Genomic DNA, 27,269 nt, shown 5'->3' with positions numbered 1-27,269 from the left:
TCTACTGATCGCTCTTTAATCAAGTATCTTAAAATATATATTTTCAGCGTGCATGAAAAAAAGCAGATTATAGTGATGGTCAGTCTATACAATACAAAATGCTGCAGAATATTGTTTCAGTGATTAGTATAAGGCCACAGTCCAAAGATAACGTTATACAGTCCCATCAGGCTGGGCAGACAACCTCCTCCAGATCTGGAATGCCCGGCAAGAATTCCATCTCTCCCTCCAGATGTTTGCGCAGGAACGGTAAGACCTCCATGACATTCACATAAAAATCCCGAGCATTAGCGGACTTTGTGCGAGAACCCTTTTTTTCACAAGGATTGTAGATTCCAAAGCTTAGAATCCCCACCTGAATCAAAAGGAAGAAAATGAATGACCTTGGGTAGCAATGCTAAAACTCATCGGGTTCCCTGCCAAGAAAGGAATTAGTAATCCCATCGCCCACAATGCCATTCATCACTCCCTATATCACTGTGAATCTTCAACGTTCTCAGCTTCAGGTTGTTTTGTGGCCTTTCTTATCCATAAAAAAAAGTTGCAGGTGACTGAGAATTACTGCTAATCCACAGGTAAAATGCTGTTTGAATTAGTTTCCAGTGGGAAGCATTCCACCTTTACAGACAGCTAAATAGGGCCCTGGATGGTGGCTTTGTTAAGTGGTTTTGCCCCTGGAACTATGCAGGTACCATCATATAAAAGACCAATAAACCATAGCTCAAGGAGCCCCTGACAACTTCTGGAGGAACCCTGGTTGGGAATGGCTGGTGTGTTGGATGCATGGGTCCCTCACTGCTGTGGTTTCCTTCTGTTAGGCAGCACGGTGGCTCAGTGGTTAGCACTCTGGCCTTTGCAGCACTAGGTTCAAATCTCGGCCAGGACACTATCTGCATGGAGTTTGCAGGTTCTCCCCGTGTCTGTGTGGGTTTCCTCTGGGTACTCCGGTTTCCTCCCACATCTCAAAAACATGCATTGAGGTTAATTGGCTTTCCTCTAAAATTGGCCTTAGACTGTATAAATGACAAATGACCATGGTGGGGACATTAGATTGTGAGCTCCTTTGAAGGACAGTTAGTGACACAACTATGGACTTTGTACAGCGCTGCGTAATATGATGGCGCTATATAAATACTGTGTAATAATAATAATGTTAGCCTCTATGCCATTACAGGACACAGTAATGATTGTAGGTGCTGGCTGAAGGAACCACAAAACAAAGCAAAGGTGAAGGTATCTGACATTCCCAGAAAAGGCTTAATGTTTCATTGAACGTTAGGTGTATATTATCTACATATATTCCAGGTGCCATGTCTCTCTGTGTAGAACCAGCAGTCTCTCTGCAGACGTATTGCATGCCCCCGGTTCTTTGATAGCAGGTAGAATAAGCTTCGCTTGCACAGAATCATAAGGGGCACATTGGATCTTTGCAGAGAGACTATTGCTTCTACACAAAAATCAGGGGCCCTGTTCTTTACATTGAACCATTTTCCAATGTTATAGTGACGGCACCGTTCTGTCTGGGGCTCATAGCTTTTCTCTGACTTAGAGTCCCACTGACAACTATTTTAGCAGTCTGGAAATGAGGGAAAACCTCAGTAAGGACACAGGGACCAACAAAAATCCAACAGGGCATCTAGCCCTCCTTTTCCAAACAAAACCATTTTAATTTATGTTTGTTAAAAAGTCAGCAGGAGAAGAAGGAAAAAAAATCTCCTTCGGAGCCCTTAAGCCCTTTAAAAAAGTTTTAGTACTTTCATAAATAGCTCAGTAATTCTGCTGCTGAAATCTCTCTGCCTGGTTTCCAGGTTCATTTTTTAATTGGATTGAGATGAGTACAGGGACCCCAGGACAATTTCCTCCTTGAACATCCTGCAATAAGTTCCCAGCACAGGAACTCACCTCTCACCACAATATTAACAACTAATCAAACAATTGGCTTTAGATACCAACTAAGAGGGGTTCCCACTGCAGCAGGAGAACATAAAATACCCTTAGGTGGGCAGGAAAAATAAACACAAGCTATCAGAAGGCAGTGAGTGACTCCGGCCTCCACCAATAACAGAATAGTTCCTTTTGTAGTCACCAACCTTGTGAGCTGCCAACCTGTCATCATGCAGGAAAATTGCAGAGGTTGTGTTTTTGGAATCCTATTATTTTGTGATTGGCCATCGGCTCATTTATATTTTTCACATTTTTGCTACTTTCCCCGGAGAAATTGTCCCCGGTGTAAACCTCACCTGGAAGAATCTTTTTCTATTTCTTAAATCAACAAAGAGAGATCCACCTGATTCTCCTGTAAGAAGAAATGTGGCAGTTAGTTGTAAATATCTTTCATCAGCTTTCCCCAGCTCATATTCCAGATTATATTACATAGTTACATAGTAAATCAGGTTGAAAGAAGACATAAATCCATCAAGTACAAACAGTAGACAAATAAATATATCCCAGATATAAAACCCTATGGTCATAGTTGGTCCAGAGGAAGTAAAAAAAAACCCTGCTACAACAGAGGAAAAAAATCCTTCCTGAAATTGTGATTTTGCTTTTTTTGCAACATTAAAGAGAATCTGTCACTGCACAATCAGGCCAAAGTGTGAGGTTCTCTTGGCAGGTCAGACCCTATCCTTCACACTCACTAACCAATAATTAGTGCTGATCATCGTTATGTTTTTCTATACCAAAATACAAAGTTTTGATTGTGGTGGAACATAGAGCCCTCTCTCCTAAAAGTCCATTTATATTGTTTATACCAAGTTGTAAGATGCAATGGATCCCTAACCACTATTATGGTAGTGACCAGGGAACCTGGGCTGGGGTGCACCACAACACTCATGCCATGAACAGCTTTAAAATAAAATAAAAAATGTTGAAAGAATGGGTCAGTGTGTTACATATCACTGAACCCTTCATTGGGAGCTTTCAATGGCCCATAAAGCAGCTAACCTGACCCTGACAATAATCGTCTTTATGTGCCTAGGGAAGCATGGTGGCTCAGTGGTTAGCCCTCTAACCTTTGCAGCACTGGGTCTCAGGTTCAAATCTCACCCAGGGCACTATCTGCATGGAGTTTGCAGGTTCTCCCCGTGTCTGTGTCGGTTTCCTCCCACATCCCATAAACATGCAGTTAGTTTAATTGGCTTCCCCCCAAAATGACCTTAGACTGTAATAATGACATATCACTATGGTAGGGACATTAGATTGTGACCTCTTTTGAGGGGCAGCTAATGGCATGACTATAGACTTTGTACAGTGCTGCGTAATATGATGGCACTATATAATAAATGTATAATAATTGCATTTTTATTTACATTGTACCCTTAAAATCACTGAAATCACTGTTTGCACTGCCCCGTTCTATTAGTTCTCCGGTATTCCTAAATATTTAATAAATGCCGTTTATTTTAAAATGTGTTTTTGTTTTTAAGCATTGATGCAGCCACATTTGTTTTCTAAAAAAAATCTTTAGTTTTTGGCCTAATACACATGATAAATTTAAGTCCCTGAAAATGATCTTTTATGATTGTTTCCAGAGATAGGAAAATAAGCGAGCGCTGTACACACAGTTATGGAGGTGGGGGGGGGGGGGGGGGGTGTTCTGTTAACATAACATAACAGTGGTCATCCCCACTCAGAGGTTTATTGATCCGCCAGGATGGACCAATAAAGACATCAGGTACATCAGATTTCTGCAATGATCTAGCGTGTGTATGTAGTCTTAAGCTGCGTACACACTTCCAATAAATGTCGTTGGAAACGAACGACTAACGACCGATAGTCCGAGAATCGTTAACAAAAAAGGTGCACAACGACTAACCAATGACACCGATGAATAAGGATTGTCGCCGAAAATGAGCGCCCGTCCTGACGGATCTGAGTGCTGATCATTCTCTATCTATCGTGTGAACGGTCGTTCAGTGATCGTGGATGGTTCTGCAATACACTTTCTCCTTTCCATGTCACTTCCTGCATCGTTCAAACAATCTTATCTAGCGTGTGTACATTATTGGTGGATTATTTTTGAATGATCGACTCGTTACAGCATGTACAGAATTGTGCACAATACGATCGTTCAAATAAAATCGTGCATAATCGTTAATTGGTTGAAATCGTTTGTTTTCTAACGATAATTATTGGAAGTGTGTACCTAGCTTTAGGTCTAGTACATACAGTTAGATCTGCTGCCCAGTTTTCACTAAACTGACAAGTCAATCAGTAATTGGTCAGAACTCCCAAAACACTGTACACACATGTACAACATTCTGCCCTATTGACTTTTTTGAATATAAAGCGATTAAAATTCCAATCAAGTTTGATTGATCGTTCATATCTGGTGTATTTGTGATCATTATTTACCAATGCACCTTAATATACTTGTATATGTTAAAATCTTTAATAAGAATTTACATTTATAAAAAAAAAACAAAGCACCTTATTAAAAAAACGTATAAATCATTTGTTTGGGATTGGTCAACTGCTGATTTCAGCAAAAGATGGCTTTGGATTTTTTTGTTTCATCAGATCAGAAGTGAAAATCATACCGTGGGTACCCCAGACTTAAGCCTTCTACTGATTGGTATCAGAAGATTGTTGCTGGAAATGATGAACAAATTAGTGCTGTACACACAGAACTGTTATGTTGTATGGAGGGTGGAAAATGGAGGACGAAGGAACAAAACCCTGCTGTGGAATTGTTCCTGATTCATTGCACATCCATCCCCGGTGCCGAATTGATGAACGACATTAGGGAACTGATGTACACATTATCACCTAAGATGAGCGCGACCAGGCGATGATTATATATCTTATGTATGTAGTTATATTTACAGTGTAAACCCAGCCTTACCTTTGCAGGACATATCTCCCTGTACACAGAAGTGTCGTGGTGACACTATGTCCAAGGGGTTGGTGACGTTCTTAAATTTGTCCAATTTTCGAATGGTTGATATACAGCTTTCTCTCTAGGGGGGAAATCAAGACATGTTGTGATTCAATGATGGAACAGAAACAAAGGTAAAATACCAACAGATGGAAGACAACATAGATAAAGTGAACCCAGACACCCTCAAATTATGTGTTATCCATTCAGCAGGTCAGTATCCTGATCTTGTCATTCAGTGACAACTATATTATAAATGTTTCCATTTCAGGTTACCTAAAGCCAAAACCTTTTCATTTTTTCTGCATAAGGTGGTGAGAAGTCTGGCTTTTTCCATTCAGGGCAGGTTGAAATTAAGCATTTTTTTGGTTCTATTGGAACTGAATAACACTGTTGTCCCATTTGAGCTTGTTGTCATTACACAGCAGGCACATTAAGTCTATGTACATGTGGGCAAAAATTATCGACCGATCGTCTGATAATCGTTAACAAAAAAAGTGCACAACAACTGGCCAACGTCAACGATGAATGTCGCTGGAAACGAACGACTGTCCAAGCTGATCGGATTGGGCCACGATCATTCGCTATCTATTGTTTGTACAGTCATTCAGTGATTGTGGATTGTTCTGCAGTACACTTTCTCCTGTACGTTTGTCACTTCCTGCATCGCTCAAACGATCGAATCTAGCCTGTGTACATAATTGGTGGATTATATTTAAACGATCGTATCGTTTCAACATGTACAGAATTTTGCACAATACAATTGTTCAAAATAATCGTGAATAATCGCTGATCAGTCGTTAATCATTAGTTTTCTAACAATAATTATTGCACATGTGTACGTAGCCTAACAGAAGGCTCCATCCCCTGATGACCACCAGATAATTAGAATCTTGACAGTTGTATATCTTAACGACTGACCCACAACACAATACATATACTAGTTACAAGCCAAAGGACGCCTGTAGTTTTTAATACAGGGGGGACAACTGCCCTGCACTGGTAATGGGTTTAGAGTTTACCTTGCAAACAAGATAAACTTTAGTTAAAAATAAACATTTCTCATGTTTGCCTAAATTTGGCCAAATAGACCTTTGAACTGACCTGAGCCAAACTGGAGCAACATGAGGTGAGATGACACTCTTATTGCTTGCAGTATGCTCACTGCTTACATTCACCCACTCCATATATCATGAATGTCACCAGGACTAAAAGTGAGAAACACAGCATTTTATAATTGTCACCAAACAGGAAAAGAGCGGAATTCTTCTAAAAGGAATAGGTTCCTGTGACAATTGTCTTAGTAGGGATACAACCACAAAAACAAAGATTTCCTTTTAATTCCTGCTGAGTTTACATGACAAGAGGTAACTGAAATCACTCAATTTTTTCCAATTGCCATATAATAAACTTGACAGGGGCTTAACCAGAGCCAAGTCAAACAGGTGAACACCCTTGGTGTTTTAGCAGGAGGAGGTGCAAAATAGTCAAGACCTGCAACCAAGGGTGTGGGGTTTGTTCACAAATCATGGAGGGGCATGCCTTGGGTGCTATAGGGCTTTGTTCCCCCATTAATGTCCTACTCAATATCAAATAAAAAGAAAAAGTTTCTTGTGGTTGCATCTAAAAACATTGAAACCAGAATGAGAATTTCTTCAAACCCACAATGCTATGAGTCCATTTCTATGGTGGCAGAAGACCGCATTGGGTTCCACCTTTTTCACTGAGGCCCCAATGGAAACTGGATCAACAAAATTAAAGACAGTGATAGGTACAGCCAGGAGGTCTCAAAGACAGATGTTTTTCAATCTCAATGAAAATGGTTGATGACAGAAAATGTATCCCCTCATATGAGTCCCAACACCTGAGAGGTGAAAGTGGACGGGGGAGGAGATAGTGGCAGCAAATACCAGAGTCCTGTCATGGTAGCACCTGTTAAAGACGCTTGGATGCCACAGTCCTGCCACAGGCCATGACATGGGATATATATTCTGGAGAAGACCAGCTCTTCACTCCATGAGCCCTTGGTGCCCCTGACACAAAACAAATTGTGCATTTTCATTCTTTCTATGAACCAATCAATGAATCCTGACTACTCTGTGGTCCTCCATTTGCAGAGACACCAGATCCTGGATGAGTAGATTAACTCTAGTGTGGAAATAGAACACAATCAGTAAGTAAGTAAGTGATGCGTCTTACGGCATTGTTGTGCTGTATTTGGACTCTTGACTCTTTCATCTCTTTCGGGTCCCTTTGGTCCTTGGAGAGAAATCCGGCCGGTATTTCACGGGAAGACAACAGATGATCCCCTGAAAGATTGCAGAGAAGGACATCAGAGGCAACTCTTGAAAACTTCCTAAATTAATGATCAGTTTGCTTCTCCTATTTGCCACAAACTAGTTTACAGTACTAGGGACAGATTTAGGTGGACATTTGGCTCAAAGATCTGCAAAACAGGCGCCATCCACATGCAAAAGTGCATTAAAGCGGAACTCAACGTTCCAAATGAAAAAATTGCAACCAGGCAGATTGCAGAAGAGACAGACGATGCCCCCACTGCAATAAAATAACCTTAGATGCCTGATCACAATTTCTAAATTGCACCAACCTGTCCTCGCAAGCACTACCAACTTCACCTGATCTTCTTCCTGGCGTCAGATCTTCAGCCATTACATTTCACAGACCGAAATGTAAATGTAACTGTTTTTTCTTTAACCACCAGCCACACCTTGCTGGCTGGTATACCAATAACTTGGAGGCCCAAGTGCCAAGTAGAGGGCACCAGAAAGGACAGATCAAGTGCTAACTACTAGCAAAAAGTTGATCGTCCTTCAGTGGTGATATAGTTTCCCTGGGGTCATTTGGACCACCAATAAGTTCAGCTGTTGGTATCCTGCATTTCCTGGAATGTCTGATGCCATTTATTTGGCTGCTATTGTGGTTTGCAGTGTTGTAATATCATCAAGGAAACCACAGAATGCAGTGGGAAACATGCCACCCTATACCCCCGGAAGTGTGGCCATAGCGAGTACTAGATTTAAAGTAAGTATCAATAATTTTCATTGATAGACTGCCTTCAGTTTTTTTTAATCTTTTCCCCAATGCAACAAAGTTTAAAGAAGGGGAGATAGAAACAACACAAGGGGCCTATCAGTTGAAATCAGTGAGTTTGTCAATGCTCCTTATCTTTCACTGTCCAGTCACTGGCTGAGGGAGGGGGTAAGAACTATAATTCTAATATATATACCCAACATTATTTGGTTATTTATCCAGCCAGGTGACTTATTCATCCAGCCAGATCACTAACATCCAACAGGAACAATAATAGTTAGGTCCATATAAGCCAGATCCAGCAGGCTACCTCCCATTCTTCCTCCCCACTACCTGCAGGCTACCTCCATAATCACTAATGATTATTTCCACTGACTATAATTGCTCATGTGTTCACAACATTACCTAACTGCAGCATAAAAAAATCAAAGCTGTACTTGTGTGGCAGTGCTATACAAATCTCAGAGATAGTTGAACAACAGAAATTCTTTGGCGGGCATACCATCTCCCATGGATTTCATCTCTATATGAAGCTGCTTGTCTGGAGTTGTGCTTTAGAGAAAACAGGTATTTAGAGGAATACCATTGCCCTTATGGCTTCTTGAAAATTCTAGCTGCCTGATTGCCCATCAGGGTTTTACAAGACTCTATATATGCAGATAGTGAGGTCAGTGTGAAGACAGAACTTTTGATCTTCTGATCTCTTTTTTCCGGATTACCAATTGATCAAATGATTGAGGGCTTTGGATTAAAATAACAGCCAAGCAATTGGCCAAGCATTTTAAATGGCGAGGCAATGAATTAAGTACAGGTTTTTCACATTACGGTGTTCGTTGCAGGTGGTGGTGCTGGGCTTTTTCATGGCACGGTTGGCCGGTTCTGTACAGGGGAGGCAGATAGGTCTGAAAAGAAGAAGAGTCAATTCAGAACACAGCTAAAATACCGGACTAAAAGGACAAAAATGACTACCCTACCCAGGGCCGTATGTAGTCATTAATCTGGCCTAGGCTTGCCTGCCTAATGATGTGATTTTATTCAGGCTCTACCACCGTAATTACTATTACTGCTAGTATTTAACCTTGATGGTATTAAGGGGTGAACTCTATAGGCAGAGATTTGGCTTGGCATTTAAAGCCCAACTCACCTTACTTCCTGTCCCTGGACAACAAGTAAACAGATAGAGTTGTCACTGGGACAGGAAGACATGAACAGCAATAGTAACCTGACAGCAGATCCGGTATATAAAAAAAAACAAAACTCTTTTTCCAGTCTGTGCCCACACTAATCTAATGGAAATTTCATCAGTGAAGACACAGGCTATAAATAAAATCCATATTTAAATGGTATCTCTTCTACACTCTGCCCAAAGCTAAATAAAACACACAAACAAGTAAGGAGGCAAGTAGTTCTTTCACCCAAAATCGGTCAATAAAGTCAATTTTAATAACGTGGGTTCCCTCTACCCAACCCTTCTGTCCTGCCCTATAAGTGCCATGATGATAAATACTGACCCCATTTTACCTGGCACTTTTGGAGAATGTCACTTTCTCATTCAGTTGAATGAGAGCCACGTCATAGTCGTAATCTTCCTTTATCCCTTTGTTGAACTTCCTGGTTAAATTGTAACACTTATGGATCTCTATCCGTTGCCCTTTATATGTTTTCTTTCCTAAAACACATGGAGAAGAGCCTGTTATTAGGTAATAGAAAAATGGTAGAATAAAGAGGCCCCTTAAAAAATATCAGTTCTTGATGCTGTAGAGCAGTAAAATAAAAGTTCAGCTCAAAGACTAGCTACTGTTATCACCAGCCTTGCTAAATATTTCTAACAGGGTGCAGGATGTAGGAATCCTTCTTCATGGATGAGTCACTTGAACAGACATTCATTTTGCAAATGATCTCTATATTCCCTGTCACCCTGCTCTTAGGATTAGCTCCTATTCTCCTCCCAAAGTCTGCTTGGGGTCTGGCAGGTTATTGTACTACATAAGGAATCCCAGTTAGGATCATCAATGTAAATGTGAACTATTTGGTGGTTTGGGCACAGGTTACAGCTGTTCTGATCACTACAGAACTACAGACAGGACCACCAGGGAGCTTGATATTTCCAATGCTGGATCTTTTCGACATAGAGGAGGGGGGCCCAAGAAGTGTACCCAGTATGGGGTCCAGAAATGGCAGCTGTTCAGCCCTGGGTACAGGTAGGGATGTGTGGGTGTGTGTGTGGTACATGGAAAAAGTCATGGTGCATGGGAAACATGGTGGTGTATGGGAGAATGTGAGGTATAGGCTATATATAGGGAGAATTATTAGGTTTAAAAAGTAGGATGTGAGGGGAAAACGGGATCTGTCATGGAGTGGGATATTATGTGACAGGTAAATATGGGGAGCAGTCATTGAATGTGAGAAGTACATGGTGGGTAATATAGGATGGAGTGCAAGGGATACATGGGCATGGGAATAACTCTCAAGCCCCATGACACTTGCAGTCTCCAGCAATGCAAAGAAATCCTACACTTCTCATTTGTCCTTATTCTGAGGATGGGGGAATTCCATTGTTTTGAAAAGTGGTCCACTGATATCTAGTTACAACCACAGCACTGTGTAATATGTTGGTGCTATATAAATCCTGTTTATTATTATTAATAATAATATAAAAAACCCAGCTTGGTTTACTACACTGAGAGTTTTATTCCTGATGACTAGCTTGGTGTACATTCTACAAAAGAGTGTGAACAAGCAGATAACTTTGTGTTATTGCTAAAGAAGAATAATCTGCATGATCAAATCTAAATAGTAAAGAGCAGCTAGCTCATATTTTTTCCCTTTAATCTTATTAATCTCTAATGCTTCAGATATCTCTATTATTTACCAATATCAAAACTGTAATTATCCAGTTCGGAATTTGGGGTGTACCCTTTAATACAGTGAGCAGCGGAGAGGACCCACTGGCTGGAGATCAGAGATCCAAAGCAAGGGTTTTTCCTTTCAACCTGGGAAACACAAACACATACATCAGAAATTCTCTAAATCTTAAAATCAATTCCCACAAAAAAGAATCATGCTAAAGCCAAATCCACATTTTGGACTTAAAATATCTTTAGGGCTACAAAATATTTCAGGGAGTCAATTAGAGAGAACTAAAACAGGTCAGGGTACTCAAAAGATCTTTAAAGCCTCTGATATGCGGTGTACATAGAGGACCGTGTTTCCATCTGCTCCCCCCAAGTCCAGCACATTTGTTGTGAACCCAAAGGTGCTGCTTCGGGTTGCAGTGATTAAACCTTCTTTAGTTTTTTTTGGTCGAAGTTACTGGTTCATCTGATGGTCCACCACACTGCAGATTCAGATTGTCAGATGCCGAATGAATACCTAATAAGTGTTAATATCTCCAGGTTGCATCCACCACATAGATCTGAGGTTTTCTAATGACCCAATCCATTGGAGGATAGAGGGCTCATGCAAAAGATCCAAAACTCTTCAACTTCAAGCTCATGCTTGTGTTTGTCTTGTGCCATTCAAACAGTTGCTTGATGGTGACAGAACACCAACAAGTAAAAGTTTACCAGAAAAAAAACCTGATCAAGCAGAGTAGTGGCTACTAATCTATATCTACCCTTTCAGCTCCAGTACAGATGATGTTTTATATAAAACTATTTTTTACTTACGTGAATTAACACATTCCACGGATGGTGATCTTCTTGTTCATCTGAGCTCTCAACGTTTAGGCCGCACATTTCCCCATAATTCTTAATTTCTGTAACACGTTTTTTTATATTTAAATAGGCAAACAGTTGTGCTTTTTCACCTTTCTACTATTCTATGGTCTCAATGTCATAAGCAAATTATTTACAACAAACATTTAAGGGAAACATGTAAATGGAAGCAGAGCAAAGCAAGGTTATAGATGGCAGAGGAAGTGCAGGTCAATGCAGGTAATACAGGTCAGACAGGGTCAGGATACAACAGGTGCAGAATGCCGAAGCATTGCAGATGTCAGGTTAAATAGCCTCCAGGTAACTAGCACCATAGAAAGAATAAATTCTAGGGCCAGGTGGATACTAGGTAACACCTGCTGATGGACACCATTTATGTCTGGGGACCAGGGTGGTCTAGCTGTGAAACATGTGCTTTTCATGTACAGATTAAACAAGTGCTTTTCAACCAGGGTTCTACCTTTGGTTAATAGGGGTTCCTTGAACCATGAACAATTGCGCCCTCTTGGGTCAGTTTACGTGACACCAATGATCTTTTTGGCTATCTATAAGGGTGACATTCTTTCCGCTGGCCAGCAATGTAAGAAGCATTCTTCCCACTGATCATGCTAACATACTGTAAGCTGTGGCTTTAGTATGTATAGCAGGAGTACCCTGAAATCTGAAATAAATCTGAAAAGATATGAAAAGCTTTCCCTCATGTGAAAAAGAAAGTCTAGATTAAAGTAAATCAGATAAAGAAAATAACGATTAAGGGAGACCTCAGAAAAAGGAGATGTGTAAAATCATACTTGTTATCTCATCGAAAACTGTCTTTATTTTTTCTGCATCTTCCAGCACGAATACGTGCTTCTCCTTCTCCTTCTGTGATGCTATTTCATTCAATTCCACCTTGTCGATGTCTGTACCAATGCCAAATGCATAGATATCTAATGGAATGGCAAGATAAGAGGATATGGTTATTTTTAACATGCAGGGATATACATAACAACACGCACACACATGAACATAGTGAGATAGTGGAAAAAAGAAAGACAGACAGACAGATAAAAAAAGATAGATAAAAAAGCAAGAGATAAAAGATTCCATTATTAAGAAGTGAATCTGACATTCAATAAACATTCTTAAATAGAGAATCATAAATTGCATTGAACCTAGAAGATTCTCCCCTAAATATTGTTTAGTTAATTTCAGACTCACTGCTTTAAAAATAGACACCAAAGAGATATGGAAAGGAAAAGGAGCTAAGGGGTCTATGGATACAAAAGTAAATCTCACTTTTAGCACTCACTGTCTGGTGAAGAGTATTTGGTGGATCTTTTGTCGTTTTAAAACCCTGACTACTTCCCACCATTCCATATCTCCCCTCCTATTGTGTGTTACTTCCCCCACGTCCTAGATTGTAAGCTCTTCAGGGCAGGATCCTCTCCTCCTCCTCCTGTGTCACTGTCTGTATCTGTCTGTCATTTGTAACCCCTATTTATTGTACAGCTCTAAGTAATATGTTGGTGCTACATAAATCCTGTTTATTATTATTAATAATAATAATAATAATAATTAATAACCCTCATTGATGAAAGAGACATAAGAGAGGGAGAGTTAAAGCAGTCAGATAGATATTTGGCTTCACCTAGGTAATCCTGTCTTTCTGGAGTGATGTCTAGGAAATCTCTAATTCTCTTTACCATTTCCACAGGCCGACCACCCATGTTAGCTTTTCCTGGATAAAGTGATACAATGACAATGTATTAGTTATAGACATTTGCCGTATAGTTTTCCTATTTGTAAGAATAATAAAACAGTATATTGTATATATAGTAATATATATTGTAATATATATATATTGTAATATAGTATATATTAAATGTAAGTATATAAAGATTTGGGCACAGTCCATATTTCACAATCTTAGAGCATATTATTTAAGGATTCTGAACACGCATTGGGGTACTATAGCTGGTGGGAGCTCATCACCATACACCTCCACTGCTATGATATCACATTCCTGCCTTTTCTCAATGTGCTGGGCTATGGGACCAAGCCATGTCACCCCCATGGAGAAGGTATTACAGTGGTAGTGAGTGTAGGTGTATAGAAGACACTGTAGGGGATCAGCCCATGTGAAGGATTCTAAAATGGAAAAAGGCCAATCCATCAATCTGTTGTTTGTCACTGGTCATTTATTAGGTACAGAAACTGTAGGGGATCAGCCCATGTGAAGGATTCTAAAATGGAAAAAGGCCAATCCATCAATCTGTTGTTTGTCACTGGTCATTTATTAGGTACAGAATCTAAAGAACCTTGATCGGTCAGGAGATTGAACAAGTTGATCAAATTGAAGATCAATTAAACTAAATTAAATTTGTAAATACGTTTGATAGAAATGAACACACAACATATTATTTCTTTTACCGTCTGTCATTAGTATAATCACATGTTGGATTGAGTTCCATTCATTATCTTGGTACTGAAGCCGCTGAAATCCCATCATGTCCAGCACAGCTTTCAAAGCATCCCTAATATTGGTTCCTTGCTTATCACGGTGCTCTAAGAGAAGATGAAAAACATGAATTTATGTGTGGATGATGGTTACTGAAGTTCTGGATGTACCTGTTCCAAAAGCCCAATATGTAGTGCTGCCAGATATGGGTGCAGGAGTCTGAAATTCATCTTAGCTCCAATCATTAGTAGAGGTAATAGCAGGACATTGAGCAGCACTGATGGCCAATGTAGGGTGAATGGCATCAGAGCTTTTGGAATATCGTTTGAGGCTCTGTCTGTCGATTTTGGGATGATATCAATGGTGTGTGGCTCAGTGTCCTGTTACTTGAGGTTGCAATTGACCGGAAGAAAAGTGCTGAACCACACACTTGGAGCTTTCGCATTCTTTTGTTAACACTCTGCCTGCTGATCATCTGACCAGCAGCATCCCCAGCCTCCCTTTAGCTGCGCAGAGATTTCATTTTTTTCACATCCCCTGCACTTTCTCTGAGGCTGTTCACAGCTGCGGGGGATTTCAGGCAATGTGCGGCAGCCAATGAGCAAAGCAGTTCCTGGTTCCAATCTTGTCCAGCTTTTGGATGCTAGTTACTGGCCTGTGCTTGTATCTGGACTACGCTTGTTTGCCACCTTACCTGGCCTGTGCTTGTACCTGGACTACTCTTGTCTGCCACCTGTCCTGTCCATCAGTCTGCCTGGACCATACTTCCTGCTGTCATCCAACTAAGTACCTGATCTGCGCTATCCCTACACCAAAGCCCTCTATCCCGCTCCTCCTGGTGGAGGCGGTCTGGGGGCCGCGACCTTGTGTTCTTCCTGCAGCAAAGTAGTCTGGTGGCCATTAGGGTCACCGGCCCATCACCCTTGTGGGGTGCTCTGGTGAAGACCGGGAGACGCTTAGACTCTGCGCCCCAGGTTATCCTGTGTCACCTGCCGGGGGACACTGCTCCAACATTCTCAGACAATAGGGTTTATTACTGGGGTGCAATAGGTCTCTTCTAAGAGCACAGTTGTCCTAAAACACATTGCCAGGATGATGCCCTTTCTGGCACAATTAAACCCCAGGACCATGTAATACAAAATAAAGTGTAAAGGATAAATGCCAATGCTTACTGCTGTATTTGAGGTTCTTCTCAATTTGCTCCAACACAAAGTCTGTATCATCGGAATCTCTGTCATGAACATAAACAGTAATGTTGGGTTCCGTGGCATAAGACAGTATTCCGAACTGAACTTTCATATCAAAAGCCCCGAGCTAGAGATGAAAAAAAGGATTTGATAAAGGTAATAGGCATTAGTAACAGTCACATGGATGATGGAGAAAATACATATGGGTTTATCCAAAAATACAGCCTGTAATGAAACATCTACAATATTACAAGAGAAGTCCGCTTGAGTTTGACCAACTACTTCTACCTGTATCCCACAATGTCTTAAAGCAACACCCCCGGGGACCAGGGATTCTGTGTAAAAATGTACTTCCATGAAACCGGTCTGCATGGGGGAGAGCATCAATCATTGTCAGTTGCAGTCTTCATTGTGTCCTTCTTCATGTCATATCACGCAAACAATTTATGTGATTGGATGAACAAAATGACCGAAACAAGGACAGGTTCCTCCTGAGAAGACTCCAGCCAACAGAGAAGGCTATGGCCCAGATTGGCACAACCCATGACCCGGTATCAGTCTGCAGCTAGGTGGTTGGGGACTCCTAAAGCATAAGTTTTACTATTACACAGTATTTATGTAGCACCATCATATTACACAGCCCTGTACAAGATCTATACTCAAGTCACTAGGTGTCCCTCAAAGGGGCTCACAATCTAATGTTCCTACCACAGTCATATGTCTTTAATACAGTCAGTTTTTTGGGGGGTAGCCAAATAACCTAACTGCATGTTTATTGAGGGGGGATGTGGGAGAAAACCCACTCAAGCAGGGAGAACCTACAAACTTCATGCAGATAGTGTACTGGCTGAGAATCAAACCTGGGACCGAGCGCTGCAAAGGCTAACCGCTGAGCCACCGTGCTGCCCCAACTTTAACCAAGATTGCGGATTACTGGATAACACTATTATGCAAATCCTGGTGCCTATGTAGTTGACACAAATCAACCCCTACTGCAACCTCTCACCTTGCTACAAAGTTTCAATATAATGTCTGAGGTGAGAAGACTAGGAGACCAAAGGAATTCTTCCCCCTTGCAAAAGACTGACATCTCAACCTAGACAAAGTCACTCATTTCTTTTAGGGATGATATTAAAAGTAAAAAAAATATACCGTTGCTGTATATTGTGACAGGTCTAGAATTTATTCATGCAGAATTGTAAGGCATGCTGGATCAAAGGTTAGCCCTCTGGCCTTCGCAGCACTGGGTGCTAGGTTCGAATCTCAGCCAGGACATATCTGCATGGAGTTTTGCAGGTTCTCCCTGTGTTTGTGTGGGTTTCCTCTGGGTTCTCCGGTTTCCTCCCACATTCTTAAACCATGCAGTTAAGTTCATTTGCTTCCCCCTAAAATTGACCTTAGACTGTAATAAAGACATATGACTATGGTAGGGACATTAGATTGTGAGCCCCTTTGAGGGACAGCTAGTGACATGACTATGGGTTGCGTAATATGTCAGCGCTATATAAATAATATATAATAATTGCATTTTTATTTACATTGTACCCTTAAAATCAGGGAAATCCTTGTTTCTATGTTTGCACTGCCCCGTTCTCCTATTAGTCTTCCCGTATTCCTAATAGTCAAAAAAATGGGACAGGACAGGCTTGATAGCATTGATTGCTTCTTCCTTATAAAAGCACCCTTGATTTTTAGGGCACTGAAATACTAGATATTACATACACCCCAGGTACAAGATAGAGAGGTTCAAAGTGCTACTGACAATGGCCCTGTATCCTCCTCAGCCACAAGAGGCTTTCATTGGGGGCCCCAAGTCAGTTCTGAGCAAGGGCTCCATACCCTCCTCAGCCAAAAGGAGCTCCCATGGGGCCCCGAGTCAGTTCTGTGCAAGGGCTCCAAACCCTCCTCAGCTACAAGGAGCTCCCTTGGGGGGCCCAAGTCAGTTCTGTGTACGGGCTCCATACCCTCCTCAGGATCACCCAGCTTCACCTATTAAAGTGTATCCTCTCCAGCCTTGGGGAACTAAGAAGAAAAAAATCAGACCAATTGTGCTTTATAGGAAAAAAAAGCGGTCAGCTTTTAAGCTAAAGGATATTGAGGGACCATTGTTTAATATTTTTGCCTGAGGTGATCACAAATGTTTGTTTCAGGTGACATTTATCATAGCTTATGTCTTGTTTGCCTCTTCCCAATAAATACTGTATGTATTAGCTGAAAATTGTGCACACATGAAGTGGTAATGAGTCTGACACGAACCCCATTGACAAGTTCCACTGCAGCGTTCTTGGAGATTTCAAAGTTGTCTTCACCAACGCTGTTTGAGGCATCCAGAAGGAGATAGACATTTAGAATCCCACCCTTCTTAATGTTTACTGTGCGCCCAATACCTGTATGAGGGATACAATGCATATTGTTCTGCAAGAGGCAAGTTAAGATACTCCTAAAACCATTAAAATTTGGATGTAGCTTTTAAATCAATAAATGTATTTATTTTTAAACCTGAATTTGACCTGTTATCATCATCTTACAGTCTATGTACAGCAAAGATTAGAGTGTAACAGAAAGAAGCTGTACAATGATTTATTCTGACAAGGAACATGTTGACAGGAGAAAAAAAACAGAACAGAGATGAACTCATCATCATGCTGCTTCAACTTTCACTGACCATTCACAGGCTGATGGGGCAGATACTACCTGCCTATGCTTAGAGTAAGTGGGTTGAATGATGGCTAGCATTATCCACATGACTTAGTACCGCTAGAGAAGTACTGCAGCCCTAGACTCAAGTACCGTATTTTACTTTGACTGATTTACTTAAATTGATGATTTATTTATTTGTATATTGGTGACTAATAAAATCTCACTGATCTTACTTTTCTTTTCAAAGGTGTTTAAGACCCCAGCAAGAGAGCCAGCAAATTGATGCCCAACGTCCTCAGGTAGATCAAAAGAATATGGGTCTGTGGGGAAAAATAAAAACAATTTTAACTAGTAAAATCATAAATGAAAGGCATGATAGTATAAGTCAATATGTATGTAGAAAGTCTGAGGGGGTTGCAGGTGATAAACTTCTGCAACTCTCCCTACGCCCCCATTTCACTGCTGATCAGTAAAATGGTAACATTCGGAGCCCCAAATGATAAGCTGCATGGCAATCAATGGAGTCAGAATACTTTTAGGCATCAATATCTCTGCTTTCCAGCCTGTGGGCCACTGCTGAGTGAGAGAAGCAATTGGAGCTGAGTTTCTAGGTCGCTGCTGGGAGAGAGGAGCAGCTGAAAGGTAGAATAGGACGAGCTGAGCTAGCAATTCTCTGTTGCATGGGAGAACAACTTGAATGACTCTAGTGCTTTAGCTATAAATTGCTGCGATGATAATTTGCACCATGGTGCCTGCAGCTACAGTGGTCAGTGTAGGCTTGCATTACATTTTAAAGTCTGTAGTATAGCTACATATTCACTTTAAAGTTCACATACCCTTTAATCTTTGAAGTGTGAAAGGAAGATTGCAATTACTTTTGCTTATTAATATTATTAATATAGCGCTAATATATTATGTAGCGCTGTACAAAGTCCATAGTCATGTCACTAGCTGTCCCTCAAAGGAGCTCACAATCTAATGTCCCCACCATAGTCATATGCCATTCTTACAGTCTAAGGTCAATTTGAGGGGAAGCCAATTAACCTAACTGCATGTTTTTGGGACATGGGAGGAAACCAAGGTACCCAGAAAAAACCCACACAGACACAGGGAGAACCTGCAAACAGATAGTGCCCTGGACAAAATTCGAACCTAGGAGCCATCATTGCAATGGAGTGTTAACCTCTGAGCAATCATGCTTCATTTTTTGGAACTAGTTTTTGGCAAATAAAAAATCCATGGGATTGTCATTTCTAGCTTAGAGCTAAACTGCCCAAGATTCAGTATAGGCACAATCCATTTTTTTGGAGGAAAACTGGCACAAAAAAAGGATGTTCAAAAGGAAATGAAACTGAAAAGCATGGGTGGCAAACATGAAAATCTTTTTCATAGAATAAGAATGATGGCTTTCGGGCCCAGTACTCACACTGACAGCTGACCTCAGTTCCACTCCAGTGCCGGTTCTCCAGACAAGTCCGTGTAGCTGATCCTACCAGGTCAAGGCCTGCAGCACATTTGTATGAGACGCTTTCATCAACATCATAGCGAAACCCAGTTTTAACTGCTCCAGGAGGAAGGCCTGGGTCAGCGCAATGGCCAGCTATTGGAAGAAAAAAAAATGTTAGTTTTTGCAAATTATATAAAAGGAATTTTATCACTGACCCACACGAAAGTTTTTGGAATTGTGTCTGGCTGGTGGTGCTTCTGGGATAGATCACATCAGGTTAAGGTTTTGTGTTTAGAGAGTGTGATCTTGCTGTTGACTCCTATTACAGACTGAAAGAAATTGGTTTACAGGCTGTAAGCATAGCAAAGATAATTCTCCCCTTGCAACCATGCTGCTTCCACTTTTTGCACGTATCACAACAACATTTCCTAGCAGAAAATTGGGCCTGCAACTTCGGGCCAAACATCAAGAGGACTGAAAAAGGATTGTGGTACATGATTTTACAACTTCAGTGGTTTTAAAGTATCATAACTTTTGGACCAGGATGATAACCAGGCAAAAAGCATTTTTCAAGAAAAGAGGTCAGCAGTGAAATCATACAAACTGATTCAGCATAGGTTTTCTTTAACCTTGCAAATTCTCATTAAAGGAGTAGGGGTTACTGAAGGTGAAATCTGTAACTAGGGTGGCCATAATATCTAATCCTGTACATCAAGCAAATGCCAGCTGACAGTTGGCACAGCATAAGCCCTCCTATTTTATACTGGGCCAGTTATTTAAAATCATCTTGGTGCATTAGTCAAAGTGTTAGGCATATTACACACAACAGTATCCACCACATGAACATTGTTTCCCATTTGTAATCCATCAGTCAGAACTCCCAAAACATTGCATGCAAATTTAAAATATTCTGCCCTTCTGATCAGAATTCTGGATTGGAATTCTGATATGGTTTGACCTGATCATTCAAAGCGAAAACATGACTTTAAATCATTAGGACTGATTTGTTAAAGCTCTTGCAAGGCTTTTATCAGTGAAGCTGGGTGATCCAGCAAACCTGAAATGGATCTGGTCCAGGTTTGAAAACATTTGCTAACAAATAGCAAATTACTTTTAAGAAATCTATTTCAGGTTTGCTGGATCACCCAGGGTCACTGATGAAAGTTTATTCCCTCCAGCTATGGAGAGCTTTAATAAATCAAGCCCATTGTTTACCAAAACTTTCAGTCTATCCATGTCCAATTGGAAAGTCTAAAAAATAATTGCTTCTGATCAGCTGCTGATTTACCTTTACATCCAGTTCAAATCTGATCACTTTACCAGATCAGAAATAGGACTGGAAGTATAAATTGGTCCATGTGTCCTTGGCCTCAGCTCAGCCTACAACACTGGTTCCCTCGTTCAATACTCATCAGGAACATTGTCCGTCGGTTGGTTTGAGTGCACTAATTTTCTCCTCCAACCAACGTATATTCGAAAGGTTTAATTGGCCTCCACCCAAAGTTTGTGTTTATCTGTGGCAGGGACGTTAAAATGGAAGCCACATTGGGGCAGGGACTAATATGAGTGGTTGCTGGTACAGAATTTGTTAGCTTTGTATGAGTAATATCAACAAATACCAAAGTTTACAAATAGGTTTCTCAGCCGGATATCAACCCATCCCTCAATATTTGACTACAGCTGCCTTATCACCAAAGGTTGCTGCCTATACTTCTTATTTGCTCTTATACTCCCCCCCCCCTTATTGTACTTACCTCCGTCATCACACACTGCCGTTTCTCCACTCCACTTTGCATTTCTCTTACAGGTTCTTTGCATGGATCCCCGGGGAGTGTAGCCATCATTACAGACAAAGGTAATATTGGTGCCCACCAGGTAAGGGCCCCTGGGGTAGTATTCTCCATTTTCGAATTGCCCAGGATCTGGACACCTCATCTCTGAAGATATTTAAAATGCATGGATGTAAAGAAGAAGATATATATGCACTTGTTAAACATATACAGTTAAAACAAAAAAAATATGCACTTATGTAAATGTGATGTTCCAAAAATATTGCAGCTGCTGAGATGCATTGACCGTCTATGAAAAATTAGCAGGCTTGCATATCAATAATCCCCTGATTGCTCTTGCAGCCCTAGCGTAACTATAGAGATTCCCTATCCAAGAACACAGGAGTCCCACGGGATCCCCGGGCACTAGAGGCTAAATGGGGACAAGTCTCCCCATTCATTCCCCTCTAGTGCTCTGTGATTGGCTTGGGAAAGGAAAATTCTGATGAGTCCCCATTTAACCTCTAGTGCCCGGGGATCCCACACTAACAGGAGAATTCCCACCGTGCAACCGTTGGAATCATCCTGTCACTGTGGGATAAAATGTGGATGTAAAAAAATAAAAGTTAGTTACACAAATCACACACATTTAATAAATTACTTTAGCATTAAAGCCTCTTTTTTTTTAACACATTTTTTTTACACACGAATTTGCAAAGTCGAATCCCGTGTTTTTTGGGTCAGGTCTATCCAAATTCGAACAGCCTTATTCAGGTCAAATATAAGACCAGCCCGAATTCGAACACCAACACAAGTTCTGATATTAGAGGAAAGGATCTGGGTTTTAATAGGCATTCCAATTCAACTCAATGGCCCTGATTTGTTAAAGCTCTCCAAGGCTGGAGCGGATACACTTATCAGTAAAACTGGGTAACCCAGCAAAACTGAAATAGATCAGGTCCAGGAATGAAAACATTTGCTAACAAATAGCTAATGACTTTTAGGAAATCCATTCCAGGTTTGCTACATCACCCAGCTTCACTGATGAAAGTGTATCCTCTCTAGCCTTGGAGAGTTTTAATAAATCAGGGCCAAAGTGTCTAATACGGTTGGGTTTAGGGCTACCAAGTTCCTCCACATCAACTCATCAAGCCATGTCTTTATGAGGGTGGTTTTGCACACTGGAGATCAGTCATGCCGGCATGGAAAAGTTGCTGACTCAAACTACTTCAAGTCTGGAAACACACCATATTCCTAAATATCCCTAACCTTTACGGAGAACACTTGAACATTTGACTACTTAAGTGGATGTGATGGCCAGGTGATCACAAACTCTTGGCCATACAGTGCACATCTATTCATATGAAAGCCAACACATCACAATTAACTTAGAAAGAGATATTTAGATTCCTGGGTCTATAACTGGTTCTCTTTAACATGACAATGTCAGTACAGGGTCAATCATATACAAAGCATCCCTGCTAAAAGATAAAAATGTGCCTTTTGTTTTTTGCTTATAATGTTGCCCCTTTGTTGATTTTTGTCTGCTGCATATGTTCAGCTGGTTGGAGGGTGGAATACTTGTTTCCACTGTTACAGGAAGCGGTTCCTCATGCCAGCTCATATGCTATGTAATGACAAACCATCCTGGCAGGAGGAACCATTGTGTGCAGCAGGGGAGCAGATAATCCACACAACCGAAACATGGAATACTTAAAGCAGCTGGATATCATTGAAACATCAGCATTTTAAGACATGGATCACGGAAAAAGGTAAGTTTATTTGTTTTTTTCAGTAGGCACTCTTTTTTTACCAGGGTCACTTTATGGCACCAAGTATCGTCTTAGCTATAAGCCTATTACTATGTAATCCATTAGCCCATTAACATTGCATCTCCGGTATGGGTCCACTATCATTCCAGTAAAGGAAGGTGACCAACCAAAAAAAAAAAGGCCAAGTCCTACACATCTCTCACTTTTGCAAGAGATCCTGGCCATTCTTCGTCCAGTGCCAGTCTTTATTATGCTCCACTGTCCGTTGGCTTGGCATGTCCGGCTGTTCACTGGCCATGCATATTCTCCTGTAGGACACAGAAATTTGGCAATGCTTCCCACGTTCAGCCCATTAGTAAGGTGGGTGAGCCCATCTGGGTACCCGGCGTCTGGTGGGCACTGCACTTTGGCTTTAGCTGCTGTGAAAAACATTAGAACAAACTGGTTATAAAATAGTATAAGATCAATACATCAATATCCATTTGCAAAGCATACTGTAATATTTATATTGGCTTGGCAAAATAAAGGTAAATGTCTCAGAAACAAGCACATTTCCTCCATGTTGTGTGTCCTAAAAGGTGCTACTACCACTGGATCCTGCCAGAACTCCAAACTTTCTCTTCTGGACTGACAACACTGCCTCTGCTGCAATGAATTCCTAAGCAATGTTGCCAGTTCTGCCCCCACCTTTTGCTATAGAAATGGAACGTGTTTCAACTGGACATTACTTGGGATTTTAGTGCAGAAAAGGCAGCTTGTCTTAGGAAGTGAGGAGTTGTAAAGATTTCTTGCAATATTGAGAAATATTTTCCTCTATTTGCAGGAGTATTGAGACAGTACATAGATAAATGTGCATCCAGTGCAGAGATGTACTGAACATGTTTTTTTCCCCAGTGTTTGTACTGTAAATACTATAAAATGAACAGCCAGGTAATGTAATAGATACAAAGTGATTCACTTTTAGAAGATACTTGGCAAACGTACCGTTCTTTTTGTTAATTATTCTTTTATTGATTTTATTTGCACATAAGTCCAACCTCAGATAGGACTTTTGTTGTAAAGATTAGAACTAATATCAAGTTTTTACTGCAACAGGGACACAGAAATATAAATCTAATCTACAATCAAACTGAAAAAGAATAGAGGTACTAATCCCTCCTCCTAAAAAGTGTCAAGTACTGCCAATCCAAAAGAAACAAGATATAAGATTTAAACAGAGACAAAGAAAGCTGGGTTTTGGCAGCAAGTTAATATATATTGTTAAAGTGATTGTAAAAAAATTAACAAGTGCATACCATAGGTAAGGGTGGTCTTTCCCATTTAACCTTCCATGGGAGAGAAGACCAAATTTCTATACATAGAGATCCCTGATAATTCAAAATGGTAACAAAATTAACATCTCATCTCCTGACCCGTTTCGCCAGTAAGTTTCCTCAGGGGATGTGCTCAGAGTGTTAACAAATAGTAACCATGCGGGTCACAGCCAGAGGGCTGTTCTACTCACTAACCAGTATCTCTCCCGCACCAGAAACTATATGCATGCTCTTATTCTGAATACTTTGGATCCCAGCCCCTTGAAGGAATTTGTTTATCTTAGCATGAAACCCACGTGGTTACTATGGCCCTGATTTATGAAAGATCTGGTGCAGGATTCAAAACATTTGCTAGCAAAGGGAAAATTCTTTTTAAAAATCCAATTCATGTTTTCTGGATCACCCAGCTTCACTTCTGAAAGTGTATTCTCTCCAGCCTTGGAGAGCTTTCATAAATCAGGGTCTATGTGTTAACGTTCTCAGCACATCCCTTGAAGAAGCCTCCTCGTTGGCACATGAGGCATTCATTTTGTCACCATTTTGAATTACTTTTTGAATTTTTTTTCCAGTGCTGCCCAACTAAATTTCTGTCTGATAAAAAGTGGTCAGCTGGACTGGAAGTGAAAAAAACTTTCCAACAGAGCCCCAGGATAACAATAAAAAATGCCAACCCTTTCTTCACTGGCAGGCCATCACTAAATTCACACTAGAACTATTTTCAAGTGGTACTGCTGCAGGTAAAGCAGATCAGTAAAACAAAAAAAAAAAAAACTTACCTGGAAAGTAGTCGATCCCTCCTTTCTAGAACACTAGGTCCCGCGCCATCCCATCTTCCTTCTTCATTCTGGCGTGGACTGGACACCAGCACCGCCATTTTCTTCTTCAGGGTTCTTCTCCCTATCTCACCTTATCTTGCACTGCAAAATCAGGTGACCCATCTTCCAGAAAATGTAGAAAAAAGTTCTGATCTCACTGTGCATGCATGGGATTGGCACATTAGAAGAAAGTCTGTGGGTGCATGTCTGACATATATTTTTTTTTCATTATATAAAAAGGTTATCCACCCTTTTATACATAGTAAATCATTTGGTGATAGGTCTGCTTTAACCACATTTAAGGTGCTTTAACCACATTTAAGGGTTAAAACTGGAAAGAAAAGGTTTGTTTTTTTCTCATAATTTTATTTTAGGTGCTTGCAGTAGTGTTGCCACACTGTTTTTTAGATATGACAAGCAGCATTTAAGATCCCTACAAGGAATATGTAATTCTATATTAAAAGGTAAAAAAATGCATAATTTTAAAATGCAAGCAAAAGCCTGCACAAAGAATTTCTAATGGCTCCGAGGCACCTATTGGCACCCTTTTGGCAGCCGTTAGTGTTTCTCAACCCGGGATCCTCCAAAAGTTGCTAAGAGTTCCCTGAGCAGTTTGTGCCTCTCAGGTCAGTTACCACACACATGAAGGATCTCTTTGCCAAGGTTGTTATTCTTCCCAGTGGCCAGCAATGTAAGGGGCATTCTGACCATCATGGTAATATACTGTGAGCTGTGGATATATAATTATAGAATAGGTTCCCTAAAGACGTTACTTCAAGGGTTCCCCCATGTTAAATATACAGAGAAACACTAGTCTGAACATGGCATAAGGGCGGGCCTCTAGGTCACATGAATGTAAAATTATAAAAAAAAAAAACAGATCCATTCCAGGTTTGCTGGATCACCCAGCTTCACTGATGAAAGTGTATCCTCCACAGCCTCGGAGAGCTTTAATAAATCAGGCTCACAGGGTTAACTCAGAGTTAATAGGAGACCACTTATTAGCAGAACTTGTCAGGCTGGTGAGATATTGCTCCTTTAATATATCCTCACTAGTGAGAAAGATTTAGCAGCATTCAGAGCAAGCAATGGGGCAGTTCAACAAAGGTAAGTGGAAGACTTGCTTGTAACATAAGCCTTACACTAGGTATACAGTATGTGATTTTCTCAATGTTATTTTTTTACCGATGTTAGGATCAATTTACATCACATTTAATCCCTGCAACTGAACATAAAGTATAAGGCTGCATATATACACACCAAATCACTCCATATCCCCCTCGGAGATTGTAAGCTCTTTTGGGCAGGGTCCTTTTCTCCTCATGTATCACTGTCATTTGCAACCCCTATTTAATGTACATCACTGCGTAATATGTTGGCGCTAGAAAAATCCAGTTTATTAACAATAATATTAAAAAAATCATTGTCTCTTGAGATGAATGGTTGTGCTTGTCTCGGGCAACAATCTGGCAGGTGTACAGTGATCCTCCGACATCATTTATCAATCTATCGGATTCTATCCTGGTGGATTGATGAACGACTGATCGGGAATGACTGCTGTTCACTCCTATGGAGGAGAGAACAGCAGGGTGCAATTCGCTTGACCTCTATCCTCTCCACGGAGCAGAACGGTGCAGTGTGTACAGCACTCATTAGTTCATCTGTCATCTTTCATGATCATTTCCAGTGGCAGATATCTGACATGTATGTGTCATGTTAACCAATCAACAAATAAAAACAACCCAGCCTGATCTCCTTATAGTCAACAATGCTAAAATATTGAAAAATAGAATTGCCTTCAGCAAATCGATTCAACGTATGCCTAGCTTTGGGATTTTTTCCTAATCATAAATATTCTTAGCCTGCATCACACACTGTAAATTATCTACTAATAATGTAATGTAACCCAACAAATAAATGGAAATGATGCACCGAGAGCTAAATAAATAATAATAAAAAAAAGAGTTCACACTATTCAATCAACATGTCTAAACATTTCTGTAAGGCTGTGAGATCTGTCAAGGTATAGAACACTAAAGGTAGAAAAATGAGCATAATATAGCACAATAATAATAATTTGTAGACAGCTTTACCTACCCGCAGAGAGTGTCAGGACCAGGAGGAGGGAGAGAAAAGAGCCTGCCATTGTGCAATGTGTAGTCAATCTGTGCCCCATTCCAGCCTGTTGTATTTGTGAGTATAGAGGATTGCTGGGCGAGAGGGCAGGGTGCACTGGGTGC

At 40.6% G+C, this 27,269-nt stretch overlaps 1 protein-coding gene across 1 annotated transcript; it reads right to left on the bottom strand.

The window, feature by feature from the left end:
* Positions 1-27,269, bottom strand: LOC140344310 (complement C2-like). The gene is made up of 18 exons (XM_072431384.1): positions 27,127-27,269; positions 23,105-23,320; positions 21,115-21,297; positions 19,340-19,513; positions 18,147-18,233; positions 17,530-17,660; positions 15,259-15,400; positions 14,059-14,193; positions 13,277-13,366; positions 12,438-12,575; positions 11,599-11,687; positions 10,803-10,923; positions 9,452-9,599; positions 8,756-8,832; positions 7,079-7,188; positions 4,847-4,961; positions 2,241-2,296; positions 1-355 (listed from the first exon to the last, which is right to left on the bottom strand). The coding sequence occupies exons 1-18, from the start codon at positions 27,203-27,205 to the stop codon at positions 167-169; spliced, it is 2,280 nt and encodes a 759-aa protein (XP_072287485.1). The 5' UTR covers positions 27,206-27,269; the 3' UTR covers positions 1-166.

Source organism: Pyxicephalus adspersus, chromosome Z (assembly GCF_032062135.1).
Source record: "Pyxicephalus adspersus chromosome Z, UCB_Pads_2.0, whole genome shotgun sequence".
NCBI classification, from domain to species: domain Eukaryota; kingdom Metazoa; phylum Chordata; class Amphibia; order Anura; family Pyxicephalidae; genus Pyxicephalus; species Pyxicephalus adspersus.
This window is presented reverse-complemented; position numbering and strand designations above follow the sequence as displayed.